A 22,651-nucleotide genomic window follows, 5' to 3' on the forward strand; every position below is an offset into this window, starting at 1 on the left:
GCTTTTTAGAAGTTAGCTAATGCCGCCACTGCCGGATCACTTTCCCTATGTTGGCACAACTTTTTGGAATTTTGGGTCCTCAATGCTCTTCAACTTTGTATTTATTTGGCTTTTTTAACTATTTTGATCTGAGCGTCACTGATGAGTCTTATGTAGACGAAACGCGCGTCTGGCGTATAAAATTATAATCCTGGTACTTTTGATAACTATTTCTGCAACAAAAGTCGCAGGCTCGACAAAGACTAAGACAAGAAGAGGGTAATACCAAAAACAATTTAGAATACATGTAATTACATTAAATTGAAGATTGAACCCCACAAACAAACAACAAATGGAAGTTTTTAACGACCTTGACTGGCAATACAGCCCTTTCACAAAAAAAAAAAACGGTGTGAATTAAGTTTATAAAGGGAAGGCAGGTACTGCTCTGCGTGTGGCATCCTTGCCTTGTGGCATCATGTTGGTCTTTGCAAGTACAAATCTGGAGATACGTCACATTTGGTAATGATAACATTTAAACTAAGCATAGTTTCACATTCAATAGACCATGACTGAAGGACAGGCCCAACATATCTAAATTGAAATAAGATGTGCATTTATATATATACAACCATTTTATTTCATCATAATTACATTCACACACATTGATGCATTGCTAACTCATCTATTCAAAAAAAAGATTCTCTACTTTCAAAAAACATTAGACGTTACAATATTTTACTCAATTCCTGCTCTTATATGACTAGTTGTCAAATCAATTGAAAAGTATGCTAACATGGAAGGCGTCACATATCTTTTTAACATCATTAACATATATGACTAAATTATAAATACCTTGTAGTATACCAAACGTTATCCAACTCTGATATAACATGTGTACTAACACTTTGTCCATTTTATTTTTCAAATAATCAATTAGAAATAGTTACCCTTTTAACATTAACTCTATTTGAAATGACTTTTAAATAATATTCATCATGGTTGTATTTCAATATTAACAATTGAAACCGATTATTCAAACTATATTCACAATTATAATCCTTCACTCGTCAAACAATTTCTTATAATAAGTATAATAATAAGTATTATTTTTTATTATCAGGATTTCGAAAATAAAACAATCAAGATATAGCTTCCAATAAAAAGTCTGAAATTGTCATAGAATTCGGAAGGTATCTTTTCGTAATGTTTCATAGAGACAACAACCCGAGTACAGGGCAGAAAACAGCCAAAGGCCACCATTTGTTCTTCAACACAGCGAGAAAATCCGCACCAAGAGCATGCTTCAACTGGTTCCTAATCAAAAAATGTGTTCTAGTTCAGTGATAAAGGACCTCATACTAAAGTTCAAAACATAGAAATGAAATAAAAATTAAATACAAATGTATCCGTTGTATCGATATTCCCAAAATCAATTCCAACCATCTTTGTTTTGGTATGGAACCTCGTTGTACAATGTCGTTGTTGACCGAGACTCAATTTACTGTCCAAACTCTAGAAAACGCTAACTTTTTCCCCTTAATTCCTGAAAGGCTTGGGCCGTATTTCCAAAAATCGATCTCAAGCTTTCCTTTGAAGTATGTCATCTTGTGGCACAGTTTCATATGGATCCATGAAGTGTTACCAGTAATTGTCCGGAAACTAGATTAGTTTGATTAAATTTGTCTAATTAGTTTCAGAGAAGATCTTTGTGAGATTACAAAAATCTAAGAACTTCTGTTAAAAAACTTACATTAAAGAACAATATTTTTTAAGGGGTCAATTGACCATATGTAGGCCTTAATTTGTTGAACGTCATTGCTGTTTACAGTTTATCTCTATCGATAATAACCAAAATCTGCAAAATTTCCTTTAAATTACATATACCAATTCCGGGACAGCAACCCAACAACGGATTGTCCGATTGACTGAAAATTTCAGGGCAGATAGATCTTGAACTGGTTAACAATTTTACACTGTGACATACATTGTTTTTGCTCTAAATGCTTCGGTTTCAGAGGTACAAGTCAAAATCTACATTTTACCCGTGTTCTATGTTTACCCATGGCGGCCATCTTAGTTGGTTTGACGGGTCGTGGGACACATTTATAAACAAGATATGAATGATGTGGTAAAGTTTAGTTAAATGTGGTCAGTAGTTTCAGAGAAGAGGATTTTTGTAAAAGTTAACGACCGACGGCTACCAAGTGATGAAAAAATAATTAAAACAAATCCACGAATCACTACAAAGAACACATACACTGGAGCAACAAGGAAGCCCAGGAAAAACGGGGATAAACATATGTGCCTTACACATGGCACTTATCCTCGTGTGTTCCTTTGTTTTGCTCACGTTGTTTGAAATATAAGTTAATTCTATGTAACTGTCATACAGGTGATAGGTTTATCTAGCTCAATAGCCAGATTTGATCAACATTTTTTGCATGGAGAAATGCCTGTGCCAAATCTGGAATTTGACAGTTGTTTTCCATTTGTTTGATGTTGCGTTTGATGGGGATTTTCAGCATTGAGCTTTGTTATTGATAGTTTTACTTTTTGGAAATACATATTCGGTGATGAGTCTCATTTCAAATTGGTGATGTTAACATTTAAATTAAATAACAGAACCATAGCCAATATACTGATTGAATAGGCCCAACGTGACTTCGTTTAAATAAGATGTGCCGTGCTAATACAAATTCATATCAAATATCACCCTTATCATTAGAAGGAATGAAAGAACGCATTGAATCACAAGGTCAACACAAATCATTCAAACAAATAAGCTTTGTTGTTAAAAGTTACATATGTCCTGGTTTGAAGGAGACATTGTTCTAATTCCGCTAACAGATATCATATGTGTAAGTTTTCAATTTTTTTGTGACTTCTCCATGTATTTTCTTAAAAACATTGGAAATCTCCTTCTGCAAAAAAAACCTACTTATTCAGATTTTTTTGTCACTTTTCATGTGGTTTTTGTCAAAATGAAAGTGGCCGCATCCATGTTCATCCTCAACCATTATATATGTCATGTATTATCATAAAATACAACTTACATTTCAATATTAAGAATGAACACAAATATGGCCACTTTCATTTAAGACGGAAGACTTCAAAAATTTAACTAAAATGCTATAATTATGAAGATTTCAGTAATATAGCAGGAGTTAATGATACTTGTACCCGATATATGTGCATTGTATTGTCAAAAACAGCCCATATTTATGTACTAGAAGCATTCTACTTTCCAATAAATAACTGAAAACTTACATTTTAACAATTTTGTAAAACTGCAATATTTTGGGGCCAAAAAGGGGTCTTACTGGTCCCACTCCTTTCAATCATTTTTTTTGGTTTAATCAAACGTTAAAGGAAATCTCCAAGTTGAAAGTGTTCACGTAAGTCTTTGCAAAGTATACTCATAATGCAAGTGGCACATGCTGTCAGTAGTATATAAATACTGCCACAGCATAAAGTCATAAAAAGAAAACCATTGGATAATCACATATTTATTGCAAGATATATAAACTCTAAGAGAACCTTTTTGATCTATATACAAATAATATACATGTACAATTGTTATTATCACAGCCAACAATATGAATATACTGTCCAAAAAAATATTAACAGTAACAAAAGAAAACAAGGAAGTATATAAAAACAACTTTCTCAAATTTGAAATAACATGATCTTTATTAAAAAGTTCTTTAAACAGACATAAGCTGCAAAATTCATGTCAACCGAAAATAATCAGACCCTATTACAGAAAAATCTTTTCAAAAGCTGACCATGCACAGCATGTACAACTGAGATTTAATAATAGGTCACATAGACTATAGGATTTAAATCAGATGGTTTACTGTCTAACAAGTCAATAATGCATCAGTGCAGTTTTGGGGCTTATTTTGACAAAATGGAACCAAAGTGACTGCTTATAACAGTTTATTAATCAATATTTGATTTTTTTCAATATACAAAGCGAAAAAAATACTGTACTGTTGAAATTACAGCTAATGCCCTTTTAAAAACTCTTCATAAGATCTATTAAAATAAAGCATTTCAAAAGATAAAACAGATTAAAAATGTGAAGCTTTAACAACTGGTTTGATCTTTAATATATTAACTAATAACTAGAGGCTAAAAAGAGCCCCTGTCGCTCACCTTGGTCTATGTGAACATTGAACAAGAGACACAGATGGATTCATAACAAAATTGTGTTTTGGTGATAGTGATGTGTTTGTAGATCTTATTTTACTGAACATTCTTGCTGCTTACAATTATCTCTATCTATAATAAACTTTGCCCAGTAGTTACAGTAGAAAATGTTAGTAAAAATTTAGAAATTTTATGAAAATTGTAATAAAATTGACTATAAAGGGCAATCACTCCGTAGGGGGCTGCATTTTACCCCTATGTCCTGGTGGCCATCTTGTTTGGTTGGCCGGGTCACTGAACACTTTTTTTAAACTAGATAACCCACTGATGATTGTGTCAAAGTTTGGTTTAATTTGGCCCAGTAATTTCAGAGGAGAAGATTTTTGTAAAAGTGAACAATGACAGACGACGGAGGAAGACGGACGCCAAGTGATGAGAAAAGCTCACTTGTCCCTTTGGGGAAGGTGAGCTTAAAAGAGATACTGTGTATCAATTAAATTTGATAAAAAAAAAAGTCTTTTACATAAAAAGTATTTTCTGCAATGGCAGCAACATTAAATCCACAAGAAAAATGGCAAATTCATTAAGAAAACAATACAAAACAAATAAAATGTTTTCAATGAAGACCTATCTAAAATAATTCAGAATGCTGCAAATTCATTAATTTTAGATTGAGAAAAATTGTATTTCTTTGATATTTGATGTCTTGCATTAAGACTATTGAAAATTTGTACTCTGATACACATTAAAATTTGTGGTTTATATTTACATGCCAAATCCAAGAAAACGTAATGTAACAATAAATATGCTATATACACAATAACAAATATAAATATAAATAAGCACTAACTATTTCAGACAAATCGGTTTATGTCTCACCATACATATTGAACAGATGAAATGATACTTGTACACATCAACTTTCACCATTTTTACAACCATTCATTTCATCATTTATACAGTAACACAAATTGTTATCATACACTGTAACACATTTATTCAAACACAGATTCACTGCCTACTGTCTGCTGTATATTCTTAAAGATGTAATATACACAAAATCCACGAAAATTGGTATCCAACGAATATTAATGAATCCAGAGTAGTTATCAAACAATCAGTTTAAATAGTACTGACATTATTGCACATATCCCTCAGTATTCAATATGTTTATATTACTGTGTGAACAATTGAACCCCATTTAGCAAAATATATACAATAGCATACTTTTTTCACTCAACAACCTTATACAACGGATTATTTTCTATTATTTTGACATTTAACTTGCTGCCATTTTATTGAACAATAATTCTTATATGTATTGTAAGAAGATCTTTTTGAATCAAGTATGAAAAATGTTTAAAAAAACCTGACAATTGTATATAGAATGGTTAAACTCAGCTGCCATATTTTTTATGGAATTATTGTAAGGGAGCTACCAATTGATTTTTATTGGGAGGGGCTAGGATGAAATTTGAACAAAAAGGCAGGAAAGTAGTTTTGAGTAAAAAAAACAACGATGAGCATCGAAGCCACCAACCAACCCCCTCCCCGCACCCCAAATAGTTCATGAAAGGCTGATGACATGATGACATGAGATAATATAATATAAGTTTAACCCCTGAGATTCATTTATGTTTAAGTGGGACTTTTTAAAAACAAAAACATTTTGAAAAAATTTCTATCAAAAAGATGAGACCACTAGAATAAAATTTGTCATGGCAAACCAAATCAATAAAACAGTCAGGTGTAAATATCAAAAACTTTACTATATCTCCCAAAAACATGACAACATGAATTGCATGACAAAATTCTTTGGTTTTGCTATGATTTTAAAGAATAAAATTATTTATTTCATTCTATTAACTCTTAAACATAATTAACCCTCAATAAATGCCTTTAACATTATAAATACATGTAAATTAGAAGTTATTAATAAATTTACAACTTAGAATATCTTTACCTATTCTTTTGCAAAATATCCTTTAAAAAAATATATCATAAATTCAATGTGTCCTGGACATTATGTCCAAAGTGGATATCTAATACTGTTCCATGCCATTTATACAGTATTGAAATATAATTACAAAGATATGCATAAGTTCAGAGTAACAGAGTACTGTACAAAAAAGTGTATGCATGTACAAAAAGATATAAAGTAAGTAAGAAGGGTAAGTAAATAATTTGTTATAGTGACTTGTAAAATTGCAATATTGTGTCAATTAACATGATTTAACACAATATATACATATACACCCGACCCAATGGGTCTTTAAGTCACATAAATATTAAAGTTCATATCTGATTGTAAACAATGTAAATAAAACACTCCATCACTAACAAAATAAAATTATGTACTTCTCATTCAAAATATAAAATTATGAACTTCTCCTTCAAAATATGAATCCAACAATTCTACAACAATTACAATGCATAGTTATTTTATTTATGGCACATTTGGTAGAATTAAAAAATATTTAACAACCAACGACAGGACACTCATAAAAACAGAGTTTTAAAAAAACAGCTGGGGATTTTGTACAGAATAGTTCATATATATATATATATATATGTAAAATGTGTGATTCCATTAACTTAACTAATTGATAGAAAAAGGGAATGTAGATTATGGGGCCAAATTGGCCTAATATCCAATATCAAAATATTTATGATTGTTAGATGTATTTGATTGTTTGTTTCAATGGTTTGATTTCTGTTTGAGTAATACTCCATATTTCTTTTATTCGTAGTAATTGGTTATATTTGCAGAAGGAAATTTTAAAATGTAGGTTTCTGGAACTTCATTAATTAATGGACCTTGGTCATAACTCAAAATATCATTTATCAATGACATGTAGATTCTGAAATATGTGTCTCATTTTCCTACATGACTTTCAAAATCATCACATTAAAAAAAATCTTATAACCAAATCTAGAAAAGTGAGGTCATTTCATTTGCTTTCATAAATGTATAACTCTTACACATCTTATTTAAATTGCCATCAGTCCACTTATTTTATCCTTGACCAAGTAATCTCCTCAATCTATCCAGCTCTTCGTCTTTTCGACTCAACTCATCATCTTTTCGTCTTAACTCATCATCTTTTTGTCTTAACTCATCATCTTTTCTTCTTAACTCACCATCTTTTCGTCTTATCTCTTCATTTTTAAACACTATTATCTGCTTTTGACTTTTCTCTGAGTCCTGCAGTCCAATTATTTCATCCTCAAGTGCATCTAGTAAAAATATCAAATTTTCATGACATTGAAGATTTAAATGTTGGAAAATATTGGTGATTGTGGTACCAGTAAACGTGAAGTTATCAAAAGATAACCAGGATTTTCTTTTTTTTTTCAATGTGTGACAATGCAAGTATAAGAGGATGGTAAAAAAATATGACAGTCTATTCTATTTCATGTTCTTAACTACTACATAGCCTGGTATCAAGCATTGTTTTGGTAAAAATAAACACAAATTTTAAAGTTTAATAGAAATATCAGTGGAAGGAGTATTTAAAGTATGAGCAAAATAGAGGCGATTTGTAAAATGATATCTATGCTGTTTGGTTTTTTTTAGTTTGGCTGCAAGCAATTGAAAAAAAAATTGTTTCTGTTAAGTCAATATTCATTTGACTCTCAGAAAAAATGTCAAGACTTATCAGTCTGTCAGGCACATTTTTGTAAGCCTGAACACAGTATAAAGTATAACTGTTACAGCAATATCACCCAGAAAAATAAGAATTGCAAAACTTTTATTAATGAAAAGAGTAAACCAGTATCTATACTATTTTTTTGTCTATTGAACTACCTGCAGTCTTGTTAATTCAAAATTATGGAATGTTTTGATAATGGTAAAATTTCAAACAGGATTGGTTTTGCAAAAATAAGCAAAGTGCTTATTAGCACTTAAGAATAACCATTTTATTCATTTTGCAGTGAAAACTCAAATTTAAACATGGCATTCATTTTGCAGTGGGAACTAAAAATGAAACATTGCAATGTATTAAACATTGAAAGACATTACTATGAATTTGAGATATAATATGCTCAATAAATATTATGGAGCTTATTTTCAACATTTTTCATGTTTTCTATTAATCATGATATTATTCACTTAAAAATAAATTGTGATAAATGAGTTTATGAGAATTAGGACAAACACCAAATGATGGCAATAGCATTTAGTTGCTAACATGTCAGATGAGCAATAGGAGCTTCAATGTGAATTCTAATAAATTATTTAAAGCTATGACCAAACAATATATGTGTGCTGAATAAATGTATCATTAATTGCATGAATTATTCAAAATATAAAACTACAAATTATAATACATTCTGTGTCTTATTTACATCTTCAACATTACCTTGCTTAAAAATTACAAACATTAGGGAAATTGTAAACAAAACAAAATACACATATAAACAGTAAAATTAATACTCAAGGTTGCAGTCTCAGTTATCTCAGTGTAAAGAATTAATGTTATTTTTTTCCATTCATAAGTTGATTTGGATAAATCATTTCTTTCTTTCTTATTTTTTAGATCCCAAAATAAGTTGAGATACAGTGATTTACTAAGTTGTTCTAAATGGGCATACCTCATTACATTTTAAACCCAGCAACATTCTTTATGTGCGTGTCCCAAGTCAGAAGCTTGAAGTTCAGTGGTTCATGTCTGACATATTTGTTTTAGTAAACTTTTTTATTAGAAGGCAATTAGTTTCTCAATTGAATTGTTTCTTATTTTTCACATTGGGGCCTTTTAAAGTCAACCAAAGGGTATAGGTTTTTCTCATTGGTGAAGGCAGTAAAGTTTCCTATAATTGCTCACATTCACTTCATTTGAACTTGGTTAGATTTAAGTTGTCTCATTGGCAATCATACCACATCTTCTTATTTTTATATTGATATAAACAAATGGGAAAAGTCACTTTATGCACTGACATAGAAAATATAATATCAGTATGTGTAGCTTCTGCAACTAGTGTCCCAAACTAACCAAAAAACCACATTACCACTAGCCCCCTAGAAAAAATGTCTTACTACTGTACAAGTAACTTTTGTGTTATAAAAAGCCTATAACAAAAAAAAGTTCTCAATTCAACCTCATCTTAAACATCATTGGCTTTTTTTAACAGTTGTTATCACAAGTGCAATGCAACTTATCTATATTTTCATATTAACATCACCAGGAGATATTTGAATAAACAATAATCTTTTAAAATAAAAAAAACTTACATTTCATGGGAAGAGGATTTTTGTAATACTAAAAAGGAAGATGATTTATACCCTTCTGGAGCACCTGAGATCACCATCAGTTTTTGGTGAGGTTCATGTTGCTTAGTCTTTAGTTTTCTATGGTGTGTCTTTTGTACTATTATTTGTCTGTTTGTCTTTTTATTTTTTAGCCATGGCGATGTCAGTTTATTTTTGATCGAAGAGTTTGACTGTCCCTCTGGTATCTTTGATCCCCTTTTATATCTTTTTTCAAATGCAGGTCATGAATTAATAATAATAATATTAGGAATACGATCAATATATTGATGACTAAAAAATTGCTTCATTGTTGTTTCATTGTCATTGCTTATTTATTTGCTAAATTTGATATACCTATTTGAAAAGGCAACCTAGAGTATTTTTACTGCTATTGGTTTTGTAAATTGCTTCAGGATATAAAGAAAATCATTTAATAACATTGACTAGCGGATGACAGAGACATTTATAACACACATATAAGTTTGGTTATACCAAATTTTTTCTTTCTGGGTGTACCTTGGGTTTCATCAAGGTTTTTCTCCAGATCAGTAACTGTCATGACTGTTGCATCTAAAAGAGAAAAAGATGATATTGTCAAGCTTACAAGATAACTACCTGTTCAACTGTGGCATGGACATTGGGGTTAATGAGATACCCATGATACACGATATGTGAAACCCTGAACCCTTTTTTTTAACATAAAACTCAATAACTCTAAAACAAAATTTTGGATCATCACCAAAGATTATACATTTGTACAGATCTTTAGATTAATATAAATAAGAAGTGTGTAAATTTTTAAGCAATAATCATTAATCGTTTTTGAGATACGGTGCGACATGTGAAAAAAAAACAGCCCTCTTTTATTTACAACGTCCCGAAACTCAAAACGTCTTAATCTTATTATCACCAAAAAGTATACAGATTGTTTGATTATCATAAGAAACAACTATCTTAAGTTTCATGAAATTTGGATAATTTGTTCACAAGTTACAGTGTGACATCTTAACGCCCAACAGACAGACAGACAATCACAGGACAATTGTATACCATAATAAATCTGTCAAAATATTAACGGGTGTATAAAAATGATATAAATTAAATGTACAGTGCATTCACTTGATTGAAGTTAAATGTATACTTACAATTATTTAATCTTCTCACTTTGTGGTAGCATTTTTCAATGTCCTCAGAATGATACCTAACAGCCATTTTCCTCTTTTTACTGTATGCTGTTTCCCTGGTTAGACTGCCATTTTCTGAAACAAAAGCTGTTAATATGAATTTCCTGTTCACTACAACCAATTTAGAATAGCATAAGGCTTAAATTAAAATACTGTTTGTTTGCAGTTTACCGACCGACCCTTGAAAATCCTCCCGACTGTGAAAATTTTATTGCTTTAAATTTGAAGAAATTTTTTTTAATACTTCTATTGACGCGATCCGGAACTTTGGGTCCTTTCCGGAAATGATTTAAAGTCTGGGTCAATTATGCATTTCAAGTTCGTTTTTTCTTAGCTTCCCGTCAAGCGTTCATGTGACCATTTAATGATAAAGCACATGGAAATTGTCTTAAAGGTATTCATGAAGTCACGGAGGAGTACTTTACGCTGTCGTCTCGTGTCAATTTTAAGACAAATAACAAACAAAAAAGTTTATTAGTAAACTGTTTATACAGATTCAGGCACATGTAATGATGTGTGATGATATCATTTATGATGATGCAGCGGATATTCATAACTGACACAATAACCATTCTGTCTCAAACAAATCTGGTACAGAATCTGTGGAGCCCGACTTTATGGAACCAATTTCAGTGGTTAAATAATTCGACAGCAGCTTGAAGTATGGCATATTTTCTACAAATCGTTGTGTAGACGACAAAGATGAAACCACTGCTCCGTGACTTAAATCTTCATGGATATCTGTAAACACGCCTGTACGGAGGAAGGGCTCATTTGAAATGTTAATGGATATAGATCATTCCAAATCAATAAGAAGCAACCCTAACTACACAAAGATGTAGAGAAAATGAATGGTTAGCTTGAAAAATAAATATACTCTCTCTATATTAAATCTATCTTCGATTGCAATGAGTATGCTCCTTTAGGATAAGGGGGGCTGCCCCACTCATTGCAATTATTCTCTTTCTTACAATATTAAATATACCCAAACTGTGTGTGAATTCAATTAAAACATGTCCTTAGGAGCTATGCTGCCAATTTTTTTTATGCATTAAAAACATTTCAGTACAGACCATTTACTTTTTATATGGGTGCTATGGATTTCACCACAAACTTTAGATTTCTTTGGTTTTCATTAAAGCCTGGCAAAAATATAACCTTATCACATATAATTAAATATTGTTAGAAATATGAAAACAGTCGAATGTCTTAATACTTTTTTTTTCAAGTTGCCTTTTTTTCAATTGAGGAAGATTCAATGGTTATTTTTTTTTTTATTAAAAATACACTCTTTAAAACATTGTCTTATAAATCTTTAATATCTACATTTTTCTGATGAAAATACTCTACTCATGAAAACATTCTAGTCAAGAAGCATACATGTCTGAATATATTTCTTTAAAACAGTTCTAGTCATAATGACATTCCTTGTTTATAATTAGTGTTCCAGTATTTAATAATTATACCATATTTTATGTCATAAATTGGATAATGACACTATGTTAAAGTTTCAGTTTTGGTTAAAAAGTTTTTATCTGAAAATGCCTGTTCATTTGATGTTGGTTTCAGCATGTCCAGTGTTTGTTGTTTTAAAATGTTTTTTTCTTTCTTCACAAGAAACTTGGTTTAGTGTAACTGCTTGTTTAAACTGTATTTTGGCTGATAAAATAAAATATTTTTCCTACCTACCGACCCTTCAGTCTGAAGGTACAGTCGGAAAACTGCAAACAAACATATTTTTAAGGTTGGCCTAATCAATCTATCATGAATTGCCCTTTAAAATTTGAACCAACCATTTTATCAGAAAAATTAGACTGGTTTATATAGCAGTTTGACAAACACTAGCTAATTTTGATCATTGAGAAGCTGAATATTGCCTTCACAACGCAATGTAATCAAAATGTTTCAGGGTTGACAAAGTATTACCCTCCCGCGAATTCCCGGTCGGGAAAACCCGGGTTTTCCCGGGTTGGGCAATACTCTAAAAAATGGGGAATCCTGGGCAATACTGGGCAATATGATTTTTTAAGCTTATTTTAACACAAAATAGTAAAGTCTTGGTGTAGTTTCATAGTATTACAGCTAAATATATACTTTTTATACAGATAACCATTGACAGTCATTTCTAAAAGAATGAAAAATTCAATTTCATTCCCTTCTATATAGACAAAATACAAGATTTGCACATTTAAGGAAACCTTGTTAATTACCAAGCATTGTTTCAATATTAATCCATACTTTGAAAGAAAAAAAAATATTGCAATGTTTTAGTGAATTGTTTATTTCAACTGTTATACATTCATATTGCTAAATAAACACCCTAAGGGGTCATGCCATTAACAAATATAGAATTGAAAGGGCTGATTATTGTTACATAAACAAATCTGCATTCTAATCTGAATAATTATTTACTAATTAGTGACAGTACATAGACATTATGTAAATATAATTTTTCTTACATGTAATTGTTATTCCTTAATAGGAGTTATTGTTATCTAAAAAAAACAATTTTTGCTTTATATTTACAGTTTTACCAATCCAAACAAACAAAAAAGGTTATATATATCTTGAATGTATAACATTTGTGTTTTATGACTGAATACTCTATAAAATTCAGACCAGTATTTTATATTACCCAGTATTGCCCAGTATTACCCACTAAAACCCAGTAAAACCCGGGTTTTCCCAGTATTTCCCACTGGGCTGGGCAATACTCATAAAACCCGGGTTTTTGCCAACCCTGAAATGTTTAGCTGATTTTACAGAGTTATCTCCCTGTAGTGTTAGGTACTACCTTAATGATGATTTAAACTAAAGGTTCCAAAGTGTCTATATTGCTCACCTAGGGCTAGGTCTATGTTCGTATTTAACTAGAGGCTATCAAGAGCCTGTGTTGCTCACCTAGGTCTAGGTCTATGTTCATATTTAACTAGAGGCTACCAAGAGCCTATGTTGCTCACCTAGGGCTAGGTCTATGTTCATATTTAACTAGAGGCTATCAAGAGCCTGTGTTGCTACCAAGTTTCTACTGTGGTTTTGATAACCATGTTTAATAAGGTTAAAATCATAATAAATAGTATTATATACCCTTATTATAATTGAGGCCAAGTTCAGTTTAATTTGGCCAAGTAGTCAAAATTAAAAGCAGAAGATTTTTGAAAAAATGTTTATAAAAGAGGGACAAAAGATACCAAAGGGACAGTCAAACTCATAAATCTAAAACAAACTGACAACGCCATGGCTAAAAATGAAAAAGACAAACAGAAAAACAATAGTACACATGACACAACATAGAAAACTAAAGAATAAACAACACGAACCCCACCAAAAACTAGGGGTGATCTCAGGTGCTCCGGAAGGGTAAGCAGATCCTGCTCCACATGTGGCACCCGTCGTGTTGCTTATGTGATTACAAATCCGGTAAATAGTCTAATTCGGTAGGTCACATTCATAAAAGGGAAGGGGATTGTAGTTACGACGTAAGTAACATATCCCATATCATTTGTGAAACGGTTATTCCATAACGGTCAACCAACTCGTGATGGCGTCCGTAAAATTTACGAAGGGATGATTTCAACTTCACCATTTGGAACTCTTGGTTTAATAGCTTCCTTGTGAGCAGTAACCCTCTATCAAGAAAATCATGATAGGAAATGCAAGCACGGGAATATCGTATCAATTGGGAGATATATACCCCATATGCAGGTGCTGCTGGAATGTTGCTACTTAGAAATGGAAAGTTCACAATTGGAAAGCTGAAATCATCTCTTTTGTCGTAAAGTTTTGTTTTCAACCGACCCTCATTGTCAATTTCTAGATGTAAGTCAAGATATGAAGCCGACTTAACTGTATCTGTAGTATCCTTTATCTCCAATTCGATGGGATAGATGCGTTCCACATAGTCACCAAATTTTGAATTGTTTAGTGAAAGAACGTCATCTATATAGCGGAAAGTAGAGTTAAAGGATATTGCTAACTTCTTATCTTTCTTCCTAAGAAGTTCCTGCATGAAGTCAGCCTCATAATAATAAAGAAACAAGTCGGCAAGTAGAGGGGCACAGTTTGTTCCCATTAGGATGCCGACAGTCTGTTGAAAAACACGTCCTCCGAACGTTACAAATATGTTGTCAATCAAGAAATCAAGCATCTTTATAATATCGGTTTCAGAGAATTTTTTGTTTGAATCAGAGTGATTCTTTACAAAGTATGATTTATCCCTCCCTAAGACAAGATACTTGTATCTACGTTGGCCATTCTTTTTTATGAAGCAAAGTAATACCAACTCTTTCAATTTGTCTTTTAGTTTGGAATGTGGAATACTTGTGTACAGAGTAGAAAAGTCAAATGTTTTAATACTGTTACAAGATGAAAGAGAGTTAGATTGTATGTACTCTAAAAGATCTTTGGAATTTTTAAGTATCCACATCTGATTCACGCCACCTCTAGAATAGGCAGTTTCACAATAACTTTGAAGCCTGTCTTTGATTGCTGATAAAATAGATGTTAATAATTTAGAAAGAGGTTTCGTGGAGCACTTGGAAGACCCAGCAATATAAATGTACCGTTGTTATAAATATTACCAAAAAGTTGCAGAAAATGATTTTAAAGGACAATAACTACAATAAGATGTCAATTGATGATTTGTTCATGTTGACTTATTTGTAGATCTTACTTTGCTGAACATTATTGTTGTTTACAGTTTATCTCTAGCTTTCATGTTCAAATAACCAAAAACTGCAAAATTTCCTAAAAATTACCAAATCAGGGCAGCAACCCAAGAATGAGTTGGCTTATTTGTCAGAAAATTTAATGGGGAGATAGATGAAAACCTCCAGGATATTTTACACCAATTCAAATTTTCTCTTAATGCTTTAGTTTTAGAGATTTAAGCCAAAAACGTTTTTTTATACCTATGTTCTATTTTTAGCCATGTCAGCCATGTTTGTTTGCATGTTGTGTGACCGAAAAACATTTTTTAAAATAAATACCCTTATAATCCTAGTGATGATTGTGGCTAATTTTGGTTAAATTTGCCTCAGTAGTTTCAGAGGAAAAGTGTTTTTTTGTAAAAAAAAATAATGGATGACAGACACAAAGTAATGAGAAAAGCTCATTTGGCCCATTAGGCCAGGTGAGTTAGAAATAAATGCTGAATGCACCTTATCTTTTTACTGAAGGGTTGAAAAGTAATTGGAGCCAGTACTTTAGGAATTAAGTGCAAATCTATAGTTTGTAAACACGGGCATGTGTATGCCCAGAAAATGCTGCATGACCGTATGTTTTTATAGTTGCAAATGATGGGGCCAAATTTATACTTTAATGGATGATTTATGAAAGCTTCTAAAGGTAAATCTGGTATATCAAGATATAGATTTGCATTAGAGTCAATGGGAGATGTTTTAATGAATTTATCCTTCTAGATAGGAATTCTTGAAAGGAATGATTACAGTATAACTTGTGGTTATTCCCCTTTGCCCATATGTTTAATGTAATGCCAATTCATGTGAATATTTTTATTTGTTATTGATTAATTTTACTTGAAAGGATACAAATATTGTGTATTAAAAGAAATAAACCCTAAGACCATCATTTTTTCTAAGTTTTAAGTGGAATTGCCTGTCTTGCTCAGTTTTTGTTTTTTATGTAGTTCTCTGAAGCCTGATGATTTGGCTTTCCATTTTTATTGAATTTTTAGGGTTTTATTAGATCTTTTCAGTTTTTATTGTCCCTTTGATATCTGTTGTCTCTTTTCTCTATCTTACGTAATTTTTCCAGCAAACCTCCAATAACTTCATAAACCTCAACAGTAGAGCTACTCCTTGGTAAATTATCTGCAAAAAAAATCATGTTCTTACATGTATATTTAAATAAAAGTAACAATGTATACCATACAATAATTATTTCAGCCATATTTCTAAACTAATCAGGATTTAATCTTTGTTTGAATTTTTATATGTGCCACATCATATCAGATATTGAATTTACACTTTTTAATATGATTAGATTGCCATATTTCGACATTTCACCATATAATAAAATCTGTCTGTGTATATGATCATTGTGTAAGAGGAGGCTACCTATATTCAGAGCACTTTTTTTCCTCAACATTTTCTTTTTGATAATGACTTAATACATGTATATAGATTATAACATGACATTTTCCATATCAGACCCCTCAATAAAATATTATATTTTAGTAAACATGATAAAGTTTAGTTATCATAGGTCAGTCTTTGCTTGATATCTGAAGCCTATATTGAAGTATCTTTTTCTTAATTCTTGACTGAGATACCTGTTCATCAAAATATTAAATATTAATGTAATTAACCGACAGTTGTTCAATGATCAAAATCCAAATTGGAGACATATACATTTTTTCACCTATACTTTTCTCTTTAACTTTAAACTCTATATTCAAGACTATGTCAATGTGAACTAACTAACTACAAGTTTAAGTTGAATTTATAAAAATTTGTGATAACATATCTGGTAAGTAGTCTAATTCGGTTGGTTATATTTATGAAAGGGAAGTGGATTGTAGTAACGACGTAAGGAACATATCAGATATCATTTGTGAAACGGTTATTCCATAATGGTCAACCAATTCGTGATGGCGTCATTAAAATTTACGAAGGGATGATTTCAACTTCATCATTTGGAACTTTTGGTTTAATAGCTTCCTTGTGGGCAGCAACCCTCTATCAAGAAAATCATGATAGAAAATGCAAGCACAGGAATATCTTATCAATTGGGAGATATATACCCCGTCATGCCCGTATGCAGGCGCTGCTAGGTTGTTGCTACTTAGAAATGGAAAGTTCACAAAAATTTTGGAAAGCTGAAATCATCTCTTTTGTCGAATTTGGTGAAACGGTTATTCCATAACGGTCAACCAACTCGTGATGGCGTCCGTAAAATTAACAAAGGGATGATTTCAACTTCACCATTTGGAACTCTTGGTTTAATAGATTCCAAACTGTAAACTGTACAAACATGACAAATAACAAATACAAGGTCAATTATGGAAACACTAACCTGCCATTGTCAGAGTTTATCAGTCTCTTTGAAGCTTTCTCTGGTATTCTTATATCCTGTATCTGAAAAAAACTGAAAGGCCATAATTCTCATCTGCCACTTACGATATGCAGGGGCAAATAAAAAGAGAATATAGTGAGTGTGCACAGGTGGGCTATCCACTGTAGGAAGGTTGAAAATGAAAATCCACAAAAGTTGTTGTTTTTAGTTTCATTCCTTTATAGCTTTATGACTTTTTCCTAACGAGAAGCAAGTAGATGAACTTTGAATTAATCAGGAGCTAAATTCAATCTTATATATTACTGGTATTGTCATATTGCAAATAACAGTACTAGTTTTCATAGATTGATATTATTAATTGTCCCACTTCTTTTAAAAGTTTCATTAAAAATGTCTTAGTTTTTTTGTTTTTTTTTACAAAACCCACAAATTGCTTGAGGAGAGCAGCCAAAGCTGTGACTGTGTGCACGTGCTGAACTAATTTCATTTCATAAATTCATTAATGTAAGAAAAATTCGTAAGTGTTCCATGGAACCCAGTGTCTCACCTACTTTTGCTGTTAATCGCAGACTTAACAAAAATGAGGAAAAACATCAATAAAAATTTCCCTCTCGATACTGTCTTTTGATTGAAAGAAGCTTCCAAGTTTGGTAAAAAATCCAGGATAGTTTATGAATCTAATAAATGTTTTATAAATTTTAACTGCAGACTGTATGTAATGTTAACTGGAAGAAAAACTAAGTCCATTTATAAGTAAAATACAGAAAAAGTGAATTTTTTTTTTTAACAAAATTTACTTCTGAATAATATCTTATGATCAGAAACAAGCTTTTGTCTAAGTTTGGTAGAAATCCAGGATAGTTTAAGAACATTATAAAAATTTTAAAAACTTAAACCACAGAGTGAATGTTTTGTTTCTGGCAAAAAAACTAAGTCCATTTATATTAAAGTAAAATACAGAAAAAATGACAAAATTTACTTCTGGATACTTTCTTATGATCAGAAACAAGCTCCTGTCCAAGTTTGGTAGAAATTCAGTATAGTTTAAGAAAGTTATTAAAATACAGAGTGAATATTTGTGGACGACGCCGACGACGACGGAATATAGGATCGCTTAGTCTTGCTTTTTCAACTAAAGTCAAAGGCTCGACAAAAATCCTTACGCATATGTCATTTGAGTGTGCAATATTTTTATTTTTTGTTAATTTTTAGTTGTGTTTATATTAAATTTCTAGTTGTGCTTCAATTTTTTAATGCTTGAGTTTTTGCATGTTTTTTTTGTCTCTTGTGGAGAGTTGTCTCATTGGCAATCATACCACATCTTCCTTTTATTTACATAATGTATATGCATGTATTTCATCATTGTTCATGCCTGTGCTGTTTCTTTTTCTAAGCATTTGAAAGAATTTGCTGCTTATATATCTTATCTGTATATTGACTTAATGTGTGTTTTAATGTCATGACTCATGTACAACAATGATGTATATACATATATGTTATTCAAATTCGGTTAAAGTTCTCAAGAGCTTATGTTAATATTGTATATGTGAACCAAATCAAAAGAAAACATTCATGTTTGTAATCATACATGTATTCCAATTATAATTGAGAGCTTTAAGAGTTGTTGCTCTCACCATGTTGGACTACCGTAATTTTCCAGCCACTCTTTCCCGTTGCTATTGATGGCATATACTGATTCCAGGCCCTGCAAACGTATTAATTCAGATTCAGATAGCTATATAGGCAGTGGATATTTTGCCAGCTTATAATGGGGTATCAGGTCCGTTCGCACCCAAAACCGTGAGTGACTTTCGCATCCTACACGTTCGCACCTAGCACGTTCGCACCCAAGGTCTGTTCGCACTCTACACATTCGCGGCCAATTTTAATTCACATTCCAGTTGAATAATTAGAAAATTATGATTGTTGTTTAAAGTTGCTTTGGTGTAAATACTGAATGTATTTATAGCTTAATATGAGTAAAACTTTAAAGATTTTAAATGAAAAACACAAAAGATAATTGTTTTTAACAGCTTGGTCCCTTTGACCTGAAACAATAACACAATTAAATATAGCAGTACACTATTATAACCAAAACATGATAACATTTATTCAACACAGAAGAAAAAAACTTAGTCAGAATCTCCTTTCATTTTAAAACAAGTTGACCAATGAAACAAAAGTTATAGCAATACACTAACCAAAACATGATAAAGAGTTATTCAGCACAAAATAGAACGATGACAGAATCCCACTTTATTTAGAAAGGATTATTACACTATCCAAAACATGATTAAGATTTGCTCAACACAAAAAAAATGCTGTCTCACTTTTATTTTGAGACGATGACAACAATTATACTTATTAGAATACACTTGCCAAAAATTTGATTACAAAGTTATCAAACACAAAACCAATTAAAATTGGGCGCAAACATGTAGGGTGCGAACAGTGTTTGTGTGCGTACATGTAGGGTGCGAAAGTGAAAGGGGGAGAACATGAGTGGGTGCGAACGTGAATGAACGCGAAGGGACCCGGATTCTTATAATGGAATGCTTCAAGGGGAACTTTGGAGACTGCAGCTGTAAACAGAAACCACCTGCTTTTATCTAATTGTAAATACTGAGCATGCAGGTTGACGTTTGATCAATAGTATAGACCTAGATGTATATCAGAAGAAGAAGAAAATAGCCAAGCTCTATATACATGATATACATAATTTTGTACATGTTGTAGATCGCTATAATTGTTGCAGGAGCCTGCAAAAATAGCCACGGCCATTCAGATAAAATGGTGTGTTGTTCCGACACTTTTCAATAGGTCTGCTGTTAAATAAACTTACCTAACTTATTTGTTTGTATTCTTATCGTCCAGTGCATGTAAGTATCTCTTGAGCACGGAATTAAGTTAAAACCAATAACAGCATGAAATCATAATATTTTTATCCAGGGGAATATAAGTAAGTGGAGGGAAACCAATGCTAATATGCTGGGAAGATCTTATTCGAACCTGTTGGGACTTTACGATACTTCTTCTTCTTCTCTATTCTTTCCTCCACTATCTGGAGTACCACTACTTTAGTAGTGTAGCACGGATAAGTAACTGATTTACTGTAAGCAACTGTGTGCATGTGCAGGAATATTATACAGTGTATACGATCGGTGCACAAACCAGTATTATTTCGCCTAAATATATTGTTCTAGATACTGGTATAATGGATGTCAACACAGCCTGGCGTACCCACCACCAATTTACAACGCAACGGCATATCAAATGACTAAATATCAGAGATCATCGAAAAATAAATCGTATCTTGCCATTGGTCTAAAAACATTTTACATCAAAATGACAATAACTTACAACATGAATATTGATATATTTGAACTCTATTATTCTAAAATTAAAAAAGGTCATACACAGTTTGATAACTAACTAACGCGTATTGATATTACATCTATGCGCTTGTTCGACTCATTATAAGATTATAAAATGGCAACTTAAAAAAAACCTTCAATTTATTTGTTTCCGTTGTGCCTCATAAGCGTTGTGCACATATTTTTGAACATTATTAACGAATCTAGTGACGGATAATTTGCATCCTATCTGCAATGCTCCTTTACGCGTGTACATGTCACCAGGTCGTTGTATTATATGACTGAGTGTTCGATGGTTCTTTACTTTGTTAATCTTGAGTCAGTGATGATTGTTTAATTTTTATCGTCTTCATTTTCTTGTTCTAAAATAGTAATGCATAATTTAGAAAAGCGGCTTGTTAGTATGTGCTTATGACAGCACCATAGACAACAGTACATATTTTATTCCAGTTTCTGATTTTTCTATTATTTTTTTTTTTTTTTACAACTCTGTAAAAACTATTTGTTATATTTATAGCATAGTATTAGTCCGTTACAGAAAGGCTTTACTCAAGGTGAAATACCTCTTGTTGCTGCTCTTATTCTTATACTGAATTACATACTGAGGCTAAAGAGAACGGTAATCCACTTATTATTGCGCTCACAGATGCTAAAAGTGCTTTTGATGTGGTCTGGCATGATGGTCTTCTTCGAGAAATGAATAAAGCTGGTCTTTGTGGAGACAACTGGCTTCTTTTTAAAGACTGGTATAAAGGGCTGAACTCTAATATCAAATGGAAAGGACAAACGTCCAGAACATTCCTAGAATCTCAAGGTGTCCGACAGGGTGGTGTCTGGTCCCCTATACCGCTTATAAGATTTTCATAAACTCTCTTCTTACTACACTCGAAACCTATCGTATAGGTTCTCATATTGGTTCAATTTACGTAGGAGTCCCGACAGTCGCAGATGATGTCACCTTAGTTTCAAACTGTCCATACGAAATACAGTCTATGTTAGATTTACAAACTTTTCACGCTAATAAATTTCGTTATCTTATTAGTAGTCAAAAATAATGCATGCGTTCTTAACTACAGATGTGCTGACTCTTATGACTGGTCTATTAACGGTGAAATTTTGGATACTCCGGAAAACGCTGTTCGTCTTGGTATTCAACGTGATAAGCTTTCCCGTTCAGGCACTAAAGAAGTTGTCCCTGGTCGCATTCAACTAGCCAGACAGACTGTCTACTCACTGATGGGTGCTGGACTTTATGGACTAAATGGAGTCAACCCTAAGGTTTCACTTCATCTTATCCGCTGCTATGTGATTCCCAGGCTTTTATACGGACTTGAGGTCATACTGCTTTCAAAAACTGATATTAGTAATCTTACAATATATTTTGTGAAACTATTAAAACGTATTCAACATTTACCTGACCGTACAGCAAATGCAGCAGTTCTATTACTAATTGGACAAATTCCTATTGAAGCGGAAATTCACAAAAGAATTCTTGGTATTTTTAGAAACATTATTGATAATGATAACTCTGTCGAACGTGACTTAGCATTCTGTCAACTTGCAATGAAGTCTGAATCATCAAACAGCTGGTTTCGTAAAGTAGTTACAATCACAGAATTATATGATCTGCTGTCACCTCATGATCTACTTGTCAACCCTCCTTCAAAGTC

General features: G+C 32.0%; 1 protein-coding gene across 1 annotated transcript; it reads right to left on the bottom strand.

The window, feature by feature from the left end:
* Window positions 1-7,150: 7,150 nt before the first annotated feature.
* Window positions 7,151-17,840, bottom strand: LOC139497697 (regulator of chromosome segregation-like). Its single transcript, XM_071285932.1, has 5 exons — window positions 17,608-17,840; window positions 16,335-16,403; window positions 10,534-10,647; window positions 9,905-9,958; window positions 7,151-7,371 (listed from the first exon to the last, which is right to left on the bottom strand). Exons 1-5 carry the CDS (start codon window positions 17,612-17,614, stop codon window positions 7,151-7,153), a joined length of 465 nt encoding a protein of 154 aa, XP_071142033.1. The 5' UTR covers window positions 17,615-17,840.
* Between the last annotated feature and the right edge of the window lie 4,811 nt (window positions 17,841-22,651).

This window comes from Mytilus edulis, chromosome 12 (genome assembly GCF_963676685.1).
Source record: "Mytilus edulis chromosome 12, xbMytEdul2.2, whole genome shotgun sequence".
Lineage (NCBI taxonomy): Eukaryota > Metazoa > Mollusca > Bivalvia > Mytilida > Mytilidae > Mytilus > Mytilus edulis.

Bases quoted from the DNA above. Each gene is read 5' to 3' on its own strand.
- LOC139497697 (XM_071285932.1), bottom strand. The intron at 9,959-10,533 runs GTAAGTATACAT...TTTCTCTTTTAG, and splicing joins AGTGAGAAGATTAAATAATT to ATGCAACAGTCATGACAGTT. The intron at 7,372-9,904 runs GTACACCCAGAA...TATTTTTACTAG, and splicing joins AAACCTTGATGAAACCCAAG to ATGCACTTGAGGATGAAATA.